This window comes from Canis lupus, chromosome 18, assembly GCF_048164855.1.
Source record: "Canis lupus baileyi chromosome 18, mCanLup2.hap1, whole genome shotgun sequence".
Taxonomy (NCBI): domain Eukaryota; kingdom Metazoa; phylum Chordata; class Mammalia; order Carnivora; family Canidae; genus Canis; species Canis lupus.
This window is the reverse complement of record NC_132855.1, coordinates 15492891-15513274: the sequence shown is the minus strand read 5'-3', so window position 1 is coordinate 15513274 and position 20384 is coordinate 15492891. Positions and strand designations below refer to the sequence as shown.

The window sequence follows — 20384 nt, the reverse complement described above, 5'->3', positions numbered from 1 at the left end:
ATCTGAATGTGAATTGTGATTGCCTTTTATATCTCCTGCAAGCCCTCAACCAAATGGCAAAGAATCATGGTCTGCCTGGCATTGTCAGGCAAGGACTTTCAATTACTTTGTCTTTTCCTAACTATATCTCTTTTCCTGCATCTCCCAGACACTCTGAGGACTGTCCCCTTATAGCCTCTATTGCTACATGGAATTTGGGAGACCACACAGCTATAAACTCTTACTTGTTTGAATGATGATTTTTTAACAAGCCCTTTGGGCCAGTGTCAATAAACCATGAAATATCACCAAATGGTTCATCTGCACTAGAATTCTGAAAGTCATCTGAGCTCTAGTTCCTCAAGCTGGCAGGGACTGATAGAAAGGAGCTCACATTGCCTGGCTTTTACTATTCCTGTTCTGGGGGCTGTCAGACGCCTTGAGCCTCTGGGCCAGTCAGTTCATTACTTTTAATGAGCACAAAATTCACCAAGACATTAAAATAAAACACCAATGGGCAGTCTTGGATGTTCCATCCAATTGTTGCTTTAGTTCTTTTTTCCACAGGATTATTCAAGAGGATTAAAAAAAAAAAAAAAAAAAAAAAAGCCAATTCTACTCCTGCCAATTTTACCCTAAGTAGATTTGGCATTGTAAAGCTAACACACCCTGAACATTTTTTTTTTCCTTTCAGGTCCCTGTGGGCAAAGGCCTGACATTTGTGTTAAAAATGACATTACTCAATTGGTCAAATGTTTAAACATTATCTGCCTATTGGTTTTAATAAATGCTGGATCTCCCAGCACCATGTAACATATAAAGAATAATAATCAGAGGCAGATTGTTATTTTCTGAAAAGGATGTAATGAAGTCATTATTTTAAATTACATGGCAAATGCAGTTATTTTGATATTTTTAATCGATCAATCTCTGATTGATAAAGACTGTAATAAAGACTGTAATAAAGTAATAAAGACTGTAATAACTGTATTAGAGGTTACTTATATTATCATATGTTGTAGAAGGTCAATTGATGGTAAAGCAGACACCGAACAATGTCCCCATTAAGCTGATTTCATGGATATTTTCATCTCTTGGCCATATGGATTTGGAATTACTTTAGGGATTTTTTTTAAAGCAGGAAGTGGACAGATGAATGATAACTATTTTATTACTCAACATAGCTTGTGTTTGTGGAAGACAAAGTTCATCAAGTTGTTTTAAAGAAAAACAAGAGTGTGCCAAATGTAATTTGTTGAGGGCTCAAGAATTGTGAAATTATCCCTAACTGAAGTTTGTCATTTCTGCAGGTAATCGCTCTAGCAGATGCAGTAGAGGAAAACCAAGACAATCTGTTCCAGTCATTCACCAAGCTGAGAAGTGCCACCCATCTGGTGATTCTGCTGATTGGGCTGTGGCAGAAGCTTAGTCCTGACCAGGTTGCTATTCTAGAAGCAGCATTTCTGCCACTGCAGCAGGACACTCAAGAATTGGTAAGGACCCACAAGTCTACAGTGGTAACAGCCATCATTATTGGAAAGATTGTGGTTTTAGGAAGATCTCACATGGCTATCATGTTTTCTAAGGTATCAGATGGAGGGTTTTTTTTTTTTTTTTTTTTTTAACCCAGATCCTGTTTTTCTTTTCTTTAAACTATAATAAAAATGTCAAATAAAGGCCTTTTTTTTTTCTAGAGCTATTTTAAAAATAGGTATATAGTCCATTTTTATATGGTATTCAGTCTTTTTTTTTTATGTGCTCTTCAATCACTTAGAAGCCAGGGAAACAGTCATTTGACTGCCTGAGTGATGGCAGTAAACCTTCAGATTAGCTAATCCTTTCCTTTTCCACCAGAGAAAACAGTTCAGCCATTTTAATTTGCTCAATGTTCTTAAATTTAAGTGTCATTTCAAGTGTTAGGGAGAGCTGAGATAGCCTTGCTAAGTGACAGGAATATTTTATTTCTTTATATATATTGTATAAACTCTTTTACTCTGGGCACTTCAGAACCATAGGGGAAAATGAAGGTTCATATTTGGAGTTTTTGGTGAAAGATTGTATGAATAAAAAAATCTTAGATCCCTGAATTGTAGTGTTTTATATGACTACCAGGTGTCGTTTTAGGGGAGCTTTTTGCATGCTTTTATATACAAAGAAATAATATACTTCTTGGAAATTAGAGACCCCTGGACTTATTTTTTGTTTTAGAGGAAACGATTTCAAGAAAAAAGTTATTTAAAATCCATTTTTAAACATAGCTGTTAGAACAGGACTAAAAATAATAGTACTAAACTGACATTTTTGAGTGCTTACTAGGTAGGCACCAGGTGATATTTTACATGTTCTACGAGGATTATCTCATTTAATCTTAAATATGGCCCAATAAGGTAATTAAGGTACTGTTTTCATCCCCATTTTACATATGAGAAAATTTAAGCTCTGAGAGTTTAGTACCTTTTTGAAACTAGTGTGTGGTAGAGCCAGGATTTGGGCTGAGGTATGGCTACTTTCAAAGCATATGGTTTTAACCAATACGCTGTATTTTAGCAAACAGAGTCGTGAACAAAATTTTGAAAATCACATGTTTTGTCAGTTGAGTGTAATTTTCTACAAGTGAGTCAAAGGAATGTCAGATAAAAAAATAAAGCTATATTTTATATTCTAAACAAAATATTTATAAGTAAATTGGAAAAAAAATCAGAGTACACATTTTCTTAAATTCAGAAAATAAAATTATTACTTAAATTGGCCTTAAAGAAATAAAATTTGTCCTTGAGAAACTAGAAATGTGGACGTTGTAATAATAGAAAACAATACAATTAGGATTGTATTAGTAAGCATGATAACTATGAACTCAGAGTTAGTAGTCAGAAAGATGTGGGTGGCCTCAGTTCCTGGTTCCACCACTTGATGATAAAATCCTTCTGATCAGGTTTTCTAGCTGTTCCAAATCTCTGCTTCTGTAGCTCTAAGCTGGAAACAATAATAGGACCTACCCAATAAGTTGAATAAGAATTAAATGAGATAATGGAATAGAGTGAAATTATATCTTACTCATTTTTATATTCTCAGCATCTGGCACAATGCCTGACCATAGCACAGTCCATATTTGTTGGGTGAATGACTGGAGAAAAGGGTGAAAGCTAACAAGAGTTGACTTGGCAGGACAGATGTAGTAGATATAATCTGGAGCATGAGAAAGCAGGGCAGGGCCAGCAGTATAATTTACAGGGCCTGGTGCAAAATGAAAAGGCAGATCTCTTGTTCAAAAAATTAGAAAAAAGTGCTAAGGTGTTGTTAAAACAGGTACCAGAACAACGCTTTTTACTTTCTGCAATCTCTCTCTCTTCATGGTGTTTTTATTTTCTATTTTATGTTGTTCTAAATAAAGAAAAATTAATTTAAGTTGCTAGCATGAATTTTACAATTAATTTTATAGTATGCAATGCCAGTTTTAATACAAATAGAAGAGGATTGAATCCATATGCAGAATCACCAAAATTATGTAATTTGTATTTTGTAGCTCATGCATACATATATATTTTGTTCTTACAGAACTGTGAATCACTGCACAAATTTAACTGTTTTTATTTACTTCCTGGTATGCACACATCTACCAACACTTTCCATCTTCAGTTTACCAATGAGTAAGGAAGGAAGGAAAGGAAAAGGAGCTCTGTGTTACTCTATTTCCCTTCCTTTCCTTCTGTTACTATTTTCAGTGTGAGTAGTTGGATAATATAGGGAAGTAACAGGAGTATAATGGACTGCCTTAGTCATTCTTGTTTCTTTAAATCTATTACTGCCTTTCTTCATTCAAATAAGTTTTGGTGCAAATGGTAAACTTTGAAGGGCTGTCAGTGCTCCCAATTAATCAGCCTAGACATAAAACGCCTTCTTTGTACTAGCTTTGTGTCTCCTTCACTCCCATTCATTCAGGGGCCATAGAATTCTAAGTTTATGGGACAGAAAGGGAGAAGGCCACACATATTGGGCATATCTTCCCTTCTCACACACACTTCACTATCCCATTGGACTTCCCTTACAAAACACAAGTTCAAAGATAACATTATTAAGAATTTCAAGATGGCGACAGCAAAGCAAATCAAGTGTGGGGCCCCTCTGAACATGGGGCCCTGTGCGACCGCATAGCTCACATGCTCCTGAAGTGTGGTTAAACCCAAAGGAAGAATTTCCTTGAAATAAAAGTTCTCAAATGTAGGAATTCAGTCCCCAGAGAGACTGTGGTATTTCCGACTCTAGAGATCTTTCAGAACAGCCTCATTCTACTGGGAGTATGTAGTATGTTCATCCCTATAGGCAGGTGAATGAACCAACCAGGCATCTTCTCAAAGCTCCTTTCTGGTCTGCCATTGTGTTCTCTCCCGTCATATCCCAAAACATGTAGGGGATAATTCTTTCAACTTCCTTCTGAATTTGGTGAGATTAGAAGGTGTGTATACTCATTATGTCTCTCAAAGTCATTAATGAGACAGGACATTTGATAAAAACATAACCTGGAGAAGAATGAATCAAAAAAGACATTTTAATACTGCTTGTTATGCTCTTCATCTTTAATTACGTTGTGGTATTCACTTTGGACCTATACTATTGAGACAGCTTATATATCTTGAGAAAAAGGAATCCTTTTTCATTTTTTAAGACGTACGCATGCAGTATGTGGTTTTGACATGCTAGTTCACAATCCCCCACATTATGCCTTTAGACCTCACAAATAAATGTTATATGATGGGTATCCCACTGAGATGTGAAAATGAAATATGCAAACCTGAAATAACTTGGAGGGAGGGTGAGGCAGGGAAGAAAGGAGTCTCTGACCAGAATGTTGAAAATATATCCCATATTGAAGTTATTATGATACCACAAAAATCTGAATGTAATTTAGACGGTTTGGTTGAAAGTGGATGGCAGAGTACATGTGTATGAGGGGGAGAACTTCAGACATGTGGACAACATTTTCAGAAGAGACTCTCAGTTCAAGGTCAGATGTCCCCACAAGGATTGAGAGGTAGAAGAAAGTACTCAGAAGGTGTTTTTTTTACAGTTCAAATAGCACTGCATAATGGTTTGTTGTATTGTTATTTAGATGGCATGTGTCACAAAGGCAGGCAAAATGCCCTAGTTCACTCTGGAATGTTTTCTTACTGGCATCAGGTTCATAAAGCAAAAATATTTAGAATCTATTATTACTAATGAAAAGTAACATTCTTTACACTATATTATCAGAATTTTTAAAAATACCATCTCATTTGGAACAGAATTCATATTGTTTTCTTTGATCTGTTTCTTCAGTGATGCTTTTCTGTTTTTTCCACTTCTCATAACTATTTTGGGGCAAATAAATGCTGGTATTGCTATTACGCATGACTTCCAAGGTGCTGAAAATTATGTGCACCAATTCTGTTTTTGTAGGGATACTTCCCTTAACTTTAAGAAAGACATTAAGTGTTCTCTTTGACATCTCCGAAAAGAGCTCTTACACTCAGTTCCATCAGTGGATTTGATAGTAAATATGGTATTGTCCCCGCCATTTTCCTGTGATTGATAGAGAAATTTTGCCCCAAATTGTGTTTTCTCTCAGAGTATTGGATGGGGCAATTCTACAATGCTACAATGAATTGTTTCCTTACTTTTCAGGTTAGGGGCTGAGGAAATTCCAGAGTATTCACAATGCAGAATTTAAACATGTATCTACTGATCCTTTACTTATTTGAAGTTATGTGGAAAATACTATCTTTACTTAGGTCATTGAGGGCTGGGTTACTGGTTTGAGTCAGAGAGTATTTAATTCTGATAGTACATATATCTCCCTCTCATGATGTTGTATAAAAGCCAAAAGCTGAAAAATCCTACATACCTCAGGATTGACTTGAAATCTACATACCCACTCATTTATGCATTCATTGAATATTTATTAAGCACCTACTATGTTTTGGGCAGTGTTCTAGGCTCTCAGCATATTTCAATAAACAAAACGGATCCTATCCTTTGTGGATTTATTTCAACATTGTAAGCAAACAGATTCCAGTCACATTTGGCCATAAACATTTTGGCTGTCTGATATGATAGTCGCTTGTGATATTGGCTATTTAAATTGAAATTTACATAAAGTGAAATAGAATTAAAATTTCAGTTCCTCGATTTCACTAGCTATGTTTCAACTGCTTAATAGCCACATGTGGCTACCATTAGTGGCTACCACACTGGAAAGTGCAAATGTAAAACATTTCCTTCAGGGGATCCCTGGGTGGCTCAGCGGTTTAGCGCCTGCCTTTGGCCCAGGGCGTGATCCTGGAGTCCGGGGATCGAGTCTCACATTGGGCTCCCTGCATGGAGCCTGCGTCTGCCTCTACCTGTGTCTCTGCTTCTCTCTCTCTCTCTGTATCTCTCATGAATAAATAAATAAAATCTTAAAAAAAAAATTTCCTTCACCACAGTAAGTTCTATTGCACAGTACTCCATCATTATGAGAGAAAGGGTTTTGTCAATTGGGTTAACAACTTCAGCACATTTTAACAAATTATTGAAAGAGGGGTAGGACACTGACATTAAGTTATACCATGATATTTGCTTTAGCAGCCCTTATTTCTGGTATTTTGGCATCAGCAGCCTGTCACATGTGCAGTAACTAGGCTTTCTCTGGGGAGATGAACGCATCTACATAAAAGGGAGGCAATAAGTTGGTGCAAATGCTGCTACACCCCCTTCGTGTGACCTTGATAGATATTATAGTCATCCCAAATTCTTTCCTGTTGAGCCTCCACATGACCTCAAAATCCTCTTGAATACAGTATTCTAGGTAGTCAGTATCACTTGCAGTTGGTACGTGGATGAATCCTCTTTGCCCTTCCTGATCTCTGTACAGATCTGCTTCTCATTTTCTTAGAAAACAGCTTAAATGGCTAAGATTCTTTCACACAAAGTCCAGAAGATGGCAACGAGGAACAATGTTGTTATTTCCAAATAGGCTTTCTCTGACTTCTGCTCTAAATGTTTGTCTATGTTCCACCTGACTCCAGAGGAATCTCTAAGGAAAAGAGCAACACTGGTTACACTGGTTTGGAGACCTGGATGCACACAGTCCTAGAATGAGAACAAATACTGGCATACTGTATAGCATTTTACCTTACTTTTTCTTTTCTTTCAAAGTGCATTTAATATCTTTAGTAGATACTATCTACTGTTTGAAAAAGAAAAGCTTTATTGTATTCTTAAGAGCTTAGCAGTTACCTTCCCCAGTATTGAACTTTCAAATCCCCTGAGAAAGTTAAGGTGGAAACTTACATCAATGGGGGAAGGAGATTTGGACCTTCAGCGTTACTTTTTGATTGATTATTCCTTTTACAAACTGATATGGAAGGAGAAACTTATTTTTAACATGTTCAACATGGTTCATGTGAGAAAACAGATGTTTATAATAGGAAATCCTATTGTGTGGAAAGACTTATCAAGGCTTACTTACAAGGCTTCAAGGCTTCTACGTCACAGGTCAGATTTGATGTAAGGGCCATTGTGCCTTCTGTCTGGATTGAATGATGGCTAATCATTGCAGTTATTAATGACCTCTTCTTAAAAGGCAAACAAAAGGAGGAAGTCTGGTGTCAGTATCAAGTCTGCCTTTATGATTGTTAGAGTATCATCACAATTTTATAAACTGTCTATGGGAACATAGTGGAGAAAGTAAATATTTTGGTAATCCTCTTGATCGTAGCCAACAAGATAAACACGAAAGATAGTTTCATGTTCATAATGGCCACATAATCTGTGTTGTCTCTAGTTTTATGCAACTGGTGTCATGTAGTGGTATGGTTTTCTACTTCACCAGCATTGAGTATAATATATCTCAGAGCCTTTGAGTTGCTTGCTGTTTTAAAAATTGGAATACATCAGAATAGCAGCCAAGTAGAATATAATACACAAGTGATGATGTGTAATTTTTTTAAACTTCCCTTAAGTATATCAAATAGGAAACAGTACCTTAATAGACACATTTAATATTATTTATGCATTTAAGAATGGAGATACTAGGGCAGCCCAGGTGGCTCAGCGATTTAGCGCCGCCTTCAGCCCAGGGCGTGACCCTGGAGACCCGGGATCGAGTCCCACGTCGGACTCCCTGCATGGAGCCTGCTTCTCCCTCTGCCTGTGTCTCTGCCTCTTTCTGTGTCTCTCATGAATAAATAAATAAAATATTAAAAAAAGAATAGAGATACTAAATAAATGAACAAAGAATTGATTAATTAAAGCTTTGCTCTCACTGTATGCCACCCCAAAACCTTTGTGAAGTAAGATGTGGTTTAAATATAAAGAGCTAAATAAATAAAATTCACATAACCATGGTGATGAGAATAATGATCATCATCATCATCATCCTCATGATGCCTACTTACTTGATTCCTGGCTAGAAGTGTATTTTTTTTTAAGATTTTTATCTATCTATCTATCTATCTATCTGAGAGCACAGACAAGAGGAACAGCAGAGGGAGAGGGAGAAGCAAGCTCCCTGCTGAGCAGGGAACCTGGACACAGGGCCAGTCCCAGGACCCTGAGATCATGACCTGAGCCGAAGGCAGACGTTTAACTAACTGAGCCACCCAGTTGCCCCAGAAGTGTATTTATACTAATTTAATTTCCTTAAAATACCTTTACCCAACTTAGTTTGAGTCTGCTAATTACAAAGTGATGATTTTGACATATCTGGGACATTGCATTCTTTTAGAAATGTACATGTGGAAATTGGGGTCTCTTTCCTCTGAAATTAGTACTCCCTCTGTGCTGTAACCACACACAGAGCTGTAGGCTAGTTGGTCACTCTGGCCTGTTGTTGTTCATTTGGAAATGTTCCTCAAAAACCCCTTTGGCTTGCGTCCTTGTTATTCTACCTGACTTTCTGTGGTGACATTTGAAGTAGCCATCCTGCTCACGTCTCTGCATTGGTATGTCCTATACATCACTGCTAGACTCAGCTCATTGCTCTCTTGTCACGCATCTGCTTACATACTTTCTGTGGCTCCTTTTGCCCCTGGTTCAGTTTGGACTCCAGTGCCAGGCATTCAGGATTTTCAGTCCCTTGGCACCACCATATCTTCTTTCTAAAACTTAGTTTCTGTGACTCCCCAGTTTTTCCACTTTGTTCTGGGAAATCTGGCTTTCCATGAGTACGCAGCTTCTTTCCATCATGCCAGGGCTAACAGTGCTTTTTTTTTTTTTTTTTCACCTAACATAGTGTCCTCTGTTTACCCCTTTATCCATACTCTTTAAGAGGCAGGTCAATTCTCTTTCCCTCCTTATTTACTCTAGCTTCCATCTTCTTGTGAATTTCACTTGGGGATATGACATATTTAGTTCTCATTATATATTCTGAGTTGTCAATGTGCTTGTCTTGTATTCCTTTTTTTTTAAGATTTATTTATTTATTTTAAGAGAGAGAGCATGTGTGAGCAGGGGGAGGGGCAAACAGGGAGAGAGGGGATCTCAAGCATACTCAACACTGAGCATGGAGCCCGACGTGGGGCTCAATCTCATGACCATTAGATCATGACCTAAGCCAAAACCAAGAATCGGTGGCTTAACCAACCATGCCATGCAGGTGCCCCACTTGTCTTGTAGTCTAATAAATGGAATGACAGATTCTTCTACGTCCCAACAGAATTAAAGCTTAAGTTAAGCATATAGTTGGATATAAGTATCTAGGGATTACTTGATACCCTGTTTATTTCCATAGTGTTCCACACAATTGCAGATTCTCCTCAAATAACTGTATAGTTTTATTTAAAAAGGAAGTGTTCTCCTTCCATTTTGCACCACCTCCTTTTTTGGCAAGCAACCTCAAATATTTTTGGGTTCCTAAGAGCGAAACCTGATCTCTCTTGCATGAATGGTATAAGATATAGATAGATTGATAGCCAGACCACCACACATGTATATATTTATACATATATTCATTCTCATGTCCTGTAATTCAAACCATTAAACACAAAAACTTTTGTTATATCCAGGGATGAATATGCAAGTATATTTCACCTATATTGCTTTAGTCAAATTTGGTAATAAATAGTGTTAACAGACATGTGGTAAGATGGACATACCTACCTATTTCTGCTATAGGCTTTCCAGAGGGTCCTCTGGGAAATAATGGGTCATAAAGTAAATCTAATACTTGGTACCACTAGTGTAAGTTAATGCACTGAAAGTAGTAAACTAAAATCCATTTGGTACCATATTTATTTTTATAATTATGAAATATTGAAAGCAACCTAAATGCTAACAGTTGGAAATACAAACTGTGATATATCAGTTGAATATAATATTATGTCAGACTGGGGTTCAAATCTTTTTTTTTTTTTTTGAGCAAATATTTAACTAGCTCTGTGTCCTTAAGCAAATTATGGAACTATCAAAGATTAGTTTCCTTATCTGTATAGTGGTGAACTAGATCAGACCCCAAGGACTGGCTCTGCTTTGAAGAGAGGTGAGAATGGCTGTTCAGATTTTATTTCAGCTTGCTTTCACTTTATATTCCACTGAACCAGTAAACAAATGGTACAGAGGAAGAACATGAGATTAAGAAAGTGAGCGAACTTGGCTCTCTAGTGCCTTTCTCATGAAGGCATTCCCAGAGTCTGATGGAAAAGACAGTTTGTGCAGTGTGAGGAAACTGCCAGTTCAGAGGTGTTTAGAACCAGAGGCTTGCCGCCTTTCCCACAGTTAGGCTGGGAGCAGAGCTACGTCAGCATCTGAGGAGTTGTTGCACGTGGAGTTTCTTTTAGCATTGCCTGTATATCCTTTCCTGTGCAATAGTCTTTTTATTGCATAAAGGTTGGCTGTGGCCTATTATAAATGATTGACTGAAACAATAAACATTTAATGAAAAAAATATATAATAAGGTTTTTCTTCCCCAAGAACACATAATCCAAATTCTATTTTTCACACATAGTAACTGAAAATTACCTTGCTTGTTTGACCTCAGTGAAGTAGACTACATACTGAGCCTCCATTAGGTGTCTCCATCATCATTTTTAGATTCAGGGTTTTGATGGTTGGTTATATATATCATCTGGAAAGCCAAAATACTACTACTATTCCTATAAGTACAGAGGTGCTAAACCATGTTTTAAAAAATTGGATTACATCTGTGACTTCATTTGGGAACTATTTGTCAAAGGTGTGCAGGTGTTATGAGGGTACCCTTTATATACCTCTCAAGATTCCTGTGAGGATTAATTGAGATAATATACATAAAATGCCAAATGTAGAGCTGGGTGTATGACAATCATCTAAGAATTATTAGCTATTAGTACTACTACTAGTTTTCAACAATAAGGTGCTATAAATTGCACTGTTATTTTATGGACCACTTAGGAAGAAAACCACTGTCAATTAAACTATGACATAGTGCTTTTGGTCACTTAGGTTTTTATAAGTATTGAAGGAGCTCTTTTAGACTTGTTTAGGCATATATTTTTATCATCTATTATTCTCATGCCCTAATAAGAATCAAGCAACATAAATTGGTTAATGTGTTCTTGAAAATCTTCACATTTGAAATTTGATTCTCTTATCTTTCAACTCTACATGTTATTGGTATTCATATTTTTCCACATAACATTGTCCTGTGTGCCATGTTTGTGTGCCCTCTGTGCCATGAAGAGCATTGATGCAGCATTTAAGAGCGTGCCATCTTGCCTCTGATTTTTCTTTCTGAGCCTCTGATATCCATTTTAAATACTTTCCTTTTTGACTAAGTTCGGAGCTTTATTTTTTGACCTCAGTTGAATCATCTGTTGCTGCAAAGTTAAGCAGCTCACTTCCATAGTTAGCAGGAAATTTTAGGAAGATTGATGTTTGTTGCTTGAACAATAGTTCTGCGTGATACATTAATTAAACAAACCACATCTCTTCCAGGGATTTGATAATTTCTCCTACTTCAGTTGTATTGCTTGGCATTAGGAACCTGTGTGCATGTATCTCAGTAACAAAACATAACATATTTCTTCTATCCGTATCTTCTTGTCTTACATCCTGGAAAGCACTTAGCTTTTGCTTTTGCAAGAAAAAGCAAATTGTTGTCATTCTTCTGTCATGAATATTTGCTTCACTAGTTTCAAATTTATACATCCAACTGCCCCATTCCAACTTTTTTATTCAGTGAGTCATAGTGTAATTTTTAAAGATATTTTAAATGACAGTTCAATAGGAAAGTCTGAACATTGCACATATGTCAGTTGAAGTGACAGTATAAGAACAGCTGTGACAAAGGCTGTACATACACAGGCGTTGACAACAATAGCATTTTTGGAGCCTGGAAGCCAGCAGTTGTTAGATAAAATACATCCCTATTTTAGAGATGTTAAAATGTGGAGGGAAAAAAAATCCTCCTGGAATTGATGGAATGTAATTGTAAGTACAGAGTAAAAGAGTTATAATTATAGTCATTTTTTATTAAGAGGGAATCTGTGAGTAGTTTGAGCTGGGGACAGGAAGCTATTGAAAAAGGCAAAGCCTTGGCTTTCCATCTTGGAGCAGACATTCTTGACTAGAAGCAGATTTCACATAAATAGGAAAAAAAAATCTTACTAGTTGCTGCTTTTTGAAGAGAAAGCCACAAATAGCTGTGAAAAGTAATGAAGGTCAAGTACCTATTGCTATCACTTTTAGTATGGCAGATTGCCTAATATGGTTATGAAATTTGAGTTTAAGTTTCTCTATATGTCATTTATGAGAACCCAGGAGCCCAGATCTTCTCTCCCACCATAGTGAATATGAATATGCAGATGATCTCACTGATATTGTTAATAGATATATGCTTCACTTTCTGCATTTAGAGTAGTGAGACTCTTCACATTCCTGGAAATAAAGTTATTTCTGTGGCTTAATGGTAGTGGTTAGTTGCATTCTAACCCATTTGTTCTAAATTCAAGGTTATAAATATTTCTATATAGTTTTTTAGCAATCTCAGAACCAGGTTCTATAAACTTCACTAATTAGAGGATTTCCCTGTTTTGTAGAGAAAAAAGGAGAGGAAACACACACACAAACACACACACAGAGAATGAAAGGGGGAGAGGGGCCTTGCCTCCCACAATTCTTTTTTTTTTTAATTTTTATTTATTTATGATAGTCACAGAGAGAGAGAGAGAGGCAGAGACATAGGCAGAGGGAGAAGCAGGCTCCATGCACCGGGAGCCCGACGTGGGATTCGATCCCGGGTCTCCAGGATCGCGCCCTGGGCCAAAGGCAGGCGCCAAACCGCTGCGCCACCCAGGGATCCCGCCTCCCACAATTCTAAGTAATGTATGTAAGAAAATTAACTTTTATTGAGCATTAATATGTATTATGTATTGGCCAGGACTCTACATATGTTAACCCATTTAATCCTCACTATATGTCTTTGAAGTAGGGGATTGTAGCAGATGCTACATGTGACCTACCCATATCTCTTCACCTCCCCACCATTCCTGAAAGCTTCTGCCTTCTGAGCATTGTGCAGCTTTTTGCCTGAGGACTCTCCCTGTTTGGCAGAGGCTGTCAGCTACTGTGTTCAGTCAGTGACTGGTGGTAGTTGGTAGATTAATACTCCAGCTCCCTCATCCCTCTGACCAGGAACGTCCAAGGTATGTTATATATTACCTGCCAGATTAGTCCAACTAGGTTGGACTCCAGTTGCCTTTAGCAACAGTTGCTTGACAGCACAGTTTTTTTTGTTTCTCCCCCCTTCCCAATCTCACTTTCTCACTCCCCCTGTACTTCTTGGATCAGCTCTTGGGTAAACTGTTTGCACTCACATCCTTGTCTCAGGACTATTAGTTTCACAGTCACACAGAATATAACAGACCAGATTTGAATCTAAACTAGAGGGCTCACAAAAATGAACAACCTGACTCCATGGGGAAACATTTGACCAGGTAATCTTACTGAAGGTTTTTTTCCCCCCAGTTTTTAATTAAATTCCAGTTAGTTAGCATACAGTGTAATATTAGTTTCAGGTGTACAATGTAGTGATTCAACCCGGTGCTCATCACCACAAGTGCACTCCTTAATCTCCATCACCTATTTAATCCATCCCCCCATTCCCCTCTCCTCTAGTAATCATTAATTTGTTCTCTATCATTAAGAGTCTGTTCTTGATTTGCCACTCTATCCCTCCTTTTTCCCCCCTTTACTCATTTGTTTTGTTTCTTAAATTCCACACATGAGTGAAATCATATGGCATTTGTCTTTCTCTGACTGACTTATTTTGGTTAGCATAATATTCTCTAGCTCCATCCATATTGTTGTGCGCACACACACACACACACACACACACACCACATCTTTATCCATTCAGCACTTAGTGAACACTTGAGCTATTTCAATAATTTGGCTATTGTAGAAATGCTGCTATAAACGTAGGAGTGCATGTATCCCTTTGAATTAGTAATTTTGTATTCTTTGGGTAAATACCTAGTACTGCAATTTCTGGATTGTAGGGTAGTTCAATTTTTAACTTTTTGAGGAACCTCCATGCTGTTTTCCAGAATGGCTACACCAATTTGCATTCCCACCAACAATGTAAGAGGGTTCCCCTTTCTCCACATCCTTATCAATACCTGTTGCTTATATTCCTGATTTTAGCCATTCTGACAGGTATGAGGTGATATTTCATTGTAGCTTTGATTTGTATTGCCCTGATGAGCAGTGATGTTGAGCATCCTTTCATGTGTGTGTTGACCATCTGCATGTCTACTTTGGAAAAATGTCTATTCATGTTTTCAGATGGAAGAAGATATTTGCGAATGACGTATCTGATAAAGAGTTAGTATCCAAAATAGATAAAGAACTTATAAAACTCAACACAAAAATTAAAAAATGAACAGAAGACATGATCATACTAAAGTTTTACTCTTCTCCAATTTGACTACTTTAACAAGGATAAGTGTAACTTATATTTTGTACTTATGTCTACCTGTGTTGGTTTCTATACTAGAAAATGCTGACACATTTAATTGACTTGTAGTTTATTTCACATAGTACCGGAATGAACCTAAACTATATATCTATATATATATATTTTTTGCACAAAACTGTTGGGAAGTTACCTTATTATGTAGACAAGTGTAAAGACCTTCTATCTTGAACAACTTATTGACAGATAATTCTGGATATTCTTCTAGGAAGGAAGCTAAAACAAAATCATTCCAAAAGTACTTTACCTGTACCTCTCTCTAAATACATTTTGTTTTCTTCATCATTATACTTTTGTATACATTCTTATGCTATTACTTCTTGATTTGCCTCTTGATTTGTTATTTGAAGATAGGATTCATTCTGATTCGCCTCTTTTTAACCTCACAATGTTTAGTGTAATGTCTTGTATCAGTCAGCTCTAAATAAGTATTCTTAAAATAAATACATGACTATATGGACTCAAACTAGTGCTTTATTAAATGGACAAAGACATTTAAAATTAGAGTCAATATAGGGATAGACATACTATCTCATAAATAACTATTGAACTTTGAGATTGTGCTGTTGTATTTCTGTTAGCTTGATCACTATGAAAAATGACACTAATATTGAATGATGTGGCACTCAGTAACTTCAGATAGGATTATAGATGCCTTTTCTCCTTACTTCTTTAGAATTCTGTTTAAAAGAAAATAGAAATAGAAATCTAGTATGTGGACCTTCTTGTAGCTATTTTAGATCCATTGGTGGCCTTGATGGAGAAAGAAGTAGATACTCCCATCTTAAAATAGTGAAGCTACTGGGTGGTTCTGAAAAATCCAAACTAATTAAAGGGAGGAGAAAAAAAACAAAGAAACAGAAAGAAAGGTATCCTGTACATCTTCACACTTAAATCAATGATTTCATGTATTTTTGGACATTTTCCCCTGAGTTCAGTCATTCTTTGTTCTTTGAGATTGTTAAAAAAAAAAACACAGCATCATCATCAGAGAAGTTAATGCCTTTACTTTGTTCGTATGGTTCTTTTCTTGCCCTAGCTTTGTTAAGTTTTCCCTAAATTCCAACTATGTGGGTAGTTAGGGAGTTTGTGATCACATTTGTCTTATGATTTTATTATAGGGATGGCTGCCCCAAATATTCTAATAGTGGGTCCCTGAAACAAACAGCTATAATTCAGACTCATCAGAGTCAAGTCTGACAATTGCTGTCTTCAGGGGACATGGTGTCCTAGGACCATTACTCGGTGTCAGTTTCAGTAGTTTATGTAGGTGCTGCTAGAGCTTTAATAGACTCTTCTGAAGATTTGACCCATCCAAACTGGCATAGATCATATGCAGTAAAATCTTATTTTATAATATGCAGATTATTTTTTTGAATCTAGAAGCTGATTTGCAATTTGGTTCTATGAATATGTTAATTGTGACCATAAATTTTCTGGGAGAAGACCTTATATAATATTTTCTAAAGCCCAGTTAAGTAAAAGGAGCCTAAGATGATCTGACAACAGTACATTGCCAGACACAATGAAATGGAAAAGAAGTGCTCTGTAGCATAGTGGTCAAGATTTATTTTTTAATTTCATTAATTTTCTTAGGATGAAAGTAACTTTTATTTACTTAAAAAAAGCAAACAAATACACAAACATATATACCAACCTATCTAAGTAACTACCATATATTAAGTAATTGTGGTGGTTTATGATGTGATCTCAGGCTGGTCTCTGACAATATCATTTGTGTTTTCATTGACTAGTATGACAGATGCTAATTTTCTTTTTTATTTATTTATTTATTTATTTATTTATTTATTTATTTATTTATTTATTTATGATAGTCACAGAGAGAGAGAGAGAGAGAGAGAGAGGCAGAGACACAGGCAGAGAGAGAAGCAGGCTCCATGCACCAGGAGCCCAACGTGGGAGTCGATCCCGGGTCTCCAGGATCGCGCCCTGGGCCAAAGGCAGGCGCTAAACCACTGCGCCACCCAGGGATCCCTAACAATGTAATATTAGGAAAAGGTCAAAAATTTAATTTTCCTCTGAAACTTGAAAGTTTTTTACTTTCTTCCTCCCATCTCCACCCTTTTACAAGTCTTTCATTTTTGACATGGAGCTGTGTAAAACTCTGTTCTGTCTCCTCCAAAATCTAGAGCATGGAGATATAAGGAGGAGGGCATTTAGAGCCACACAGTCCTGGATTCCATCACAGCTCCTCCTTTTAATAATTGTGTCATTTGTGGTGAAATACTTAATATTTAGAGCCTTAGTTGGAAATTGTAATGCCTGTCTTCATAGGATAGTAGTAAGAATTAACCAGAATAATAATTTGTAAAATTTTCAGCATATTTTCTAGCACATAAGACGTTTTTACTACTCTTGCTGTTTTTTTTTTTTTTCCTGGGGCTATTATTCATGGAAACCGGCCCAGAAAAGATAACTTTTGAGAGAGGATTCTTACAAGTAAGAGTGATAGCACTGGACTTAAGTATATACAATTGCTAAATGTGTCTCAAATCTGCAAGCATCTGACAAGGGAAATTCATTTTCTGGTTTTTAACTGTTGAGAAAACCAAGACCCAGAGACCTAAAGTAATTTTCCTAGAGATAAACAGCTTGGAAGGAAAGATGCCACAATTCAGCCTGGGTCTTCTGACTTCTAAGCCAATGCACTTTTCATGATCTATGCTGCCTCTTACATGGAAATTACAAGCAAGCATAAGTCATTAGTGTGAAATGGGGAATAAGTGAAGGATGAGTGATGCGTGTTAGTCAGGCTAATGACCTCAGTGGGAAAAGTAGCATCAAACTCAGGACTCATCTTCTTGCGCTTCTGTTGTTCCCTATTTCATACTTTCAAAGAAATGATTTTATATATTTGTTTCTAGTTATTTTCAGTGGGACAGTTAGTGGTAATCTACCATTGCCAGAAGCAACTTCCATTATCAATTTGATTTGTCCAGTCTTAATGTTTTTTTTTTTTTCTAAGTTGCTTCTGAATACTGCATGTCAGAAGCTTTTCCTGAAGCAGTCATTAGTGTTTGGCTCATTGGACATCACTGATGTTTTGTTTTGTTTTGTTTTGTTTTTTGTTTTGTTTTATTTTATTTTATTTTATTTTATTTTATTTTATTTTATTTTATTTTGTTTTTTTAGAGATTTTATTTATTTATTCATGAGAGACACACAGAGAGGCAGAGACATAGGCAGAGGGAGCAGCAGGCTCCCTCTGAGGAGCCTGATGTAGGACTCAATCCCAGGACCCCGGGATCAAGACCTGAGCCAAAGGCAGGTGCTCAACCACTGGGCCACCCAAGTGTCCGTTTTGTTTAATTTTAAAATTGAATATGGCTAAAGGTACCTGGGTTGTTCTGTTGGTTTAGCATCTGACTTTGGCTCAGGTCATGATGTCAGGGCCCTGGGTTCAAGCCCTGTGTCAGCCCTGCAGTGGACTCTGTGCTCAACGAGGAGTCTGCCTGTCTCTCTCCCCCTCTCTCTACCCCCACTTATACTCTGTCTCTCCCTCAAATAAATAAATATTTTTTAAAAATGAATATCGCTATCCATGATCAAGTTTTATGATAGTTCAGGTAATCTTCTATAGAGAGCATTGGGGTCAGATGGTAGTACAGATCAAATGCAAAATGTAAGCTTAAGAAAACAGTATCAGAGTACCTTGGTTTGAAGCAACCTTGTGCTTTCTGCTTACATTGCATCTAAACTGTATGCAGGTCATTTGTCTTCTGTTTACCAAAGTTTTTATATTGTCATCCATTAGGAAGCAGTGTGCTTCATTTTTCACAAAGCAGTGTTGATAAGCTAAGTACCCTGTTTTACTTTTGGTTGAAAGGTGAATTAGACTTTTACAGCTTTTGAATCATGGCAAAGAAACAAAGAACTCCCAAAGTCCAATAAATCACTTAAGCTTAAAGTTAAAAAAGAATGATTGGGGAATGTTTCATCTTATTACTGATAGGTTAAAAAATTTAAAGCTGATTTTTTTCAAAGCTTTATTTTATAAAAACTGTTGAATATAATAATCTGAAACTTATTAAGATGTCATAGAAGCCATACAGCTTGTTGTCATTTTTTTTTAATTCTTAAAGTTTTCTGTTTACTTTTTGGTCATTTTTTTTCTATTTTTTAATAGAATTTTAATTCCAGTATAGTTAACATACAGTGTTATATTAGTTTCAGGTGTACAGTATAGTGATTCAACAGTTCTAGACATTACTCAGTGCTCATCACTGTAAGTGTACTCTTAATCTCCTTAGCTTGGTATCATTTAAAAAATTTTTATTTTCTTGTGTTTTTGGGTCAAAGAGCTATTTTACTTTTCAAAGGTAAATAGCTCAACATCTTGAGCTCTCTACATGAGAGGAAGATTCACTGAATATAATCTATTCTTTGGAAATATCCTGAACCTAGATAAATCCTGAAAAATTCTCTTATCTTCCAAAATGTATAATTTACAAGTATAGCACTAAGTTTTATTTGTACTTGGGTTTGCCATGACCCTTCCTGTAGTTATTTTTAGCTTATCTTGGCCAACTATGAAGTGATACAATATAATACAAAGTAATAATGGTCATAAGGATCCATGGAGCTATCATAAATACCAAAGACTTCTCATTGTGAATCCTTTACATCTTTTCAAGAGGAAATTTATTCCTCTTTGATACAGTTTTATTTTTCACATAAATGAATATGATGTAAAGGTTATTTTACCTTAAAATGTATAATGTAAGACAATCTATTTCTGATAGTTTTCTCTCATCAGCTGAAACCTGGACAATGGCTACATAGTCTCCATTTATTACTTTAGACAGATCTCTTTTACTTTTCCTCTCTCCCTTCAACCTGACAGTGTGCACAGTTGGTAATGGTATTTTGTGGGTTTTCCCTCTATACTACTATGGTTAAGGATGTGGTAGTGTTTCCGTTATAAACATAAACTTGCAAAAGTTTATAATAATTTGAATAAGAATTTAAAGACATTACTTTGTGCATTGGATTTCAATGGTGTATTTTTATTTTCTAATAAAATATTTTCTATTTTCTAATTTTATTTTTTTAAAGTAGGATTGAATATATGTGCCTTTTTTTTTCACTTAAGATTTCAGAGTGCCTTACCATTCATGTATGAGTGGTATGGCAAACAGCATTATTTCTGTTCTGTGGAGATGTAGCCCGCAGAGATTAAGTGATTTATCGAAGGTCATACAGTGAAGGGGGAGTTGAGGTGAATATTAGGTCAGAACGTACTATCCTTGGGGCAGCTGTCTTCAGCTCAGTTGTTTTAATGCTTAGGTGGTCTGAGAATACTTTTCTGTTTTACTTTTTTTCTTTGATTACTTTGGTTAATAACTAGAAAATTAACTTTATGAATGTGGTCAGACTTGCTGCTTCTCACTGTTCCTCATAAACCACTTTCTTGTGCTG

General features: G+C 36.4%; 1 protein-coding gene across 16 annotated transcripts in view; it reads left to right on the top strand.

The window, feature by feature from the left end:
• Positions 1 to 20384, top strand: part of BBS9 (Bardet-Biedl syndrome 9) — a 432524-nt gene that overhangs the window by 343479 nt on the left and 68661 nt on the right. For all 16 annotated transcript variants that reach the window (XR_012010672.1, XM_072783523.1, XM_072783520.1 and 13 more), the window contains one exon: positions 1290 to 1472. Coding sequence is in view for 15 of the 16 variants with exons in the window: in XM_072783523.1 (XP_072639624.1) it covers positions 1290 to 1472 (183 nt within the window). In the remaining variant the exon portion in view is untranslated. The remainder of the gene's footprint in view (positions 1 to 1289; positions 1473 to 20384) is intronic.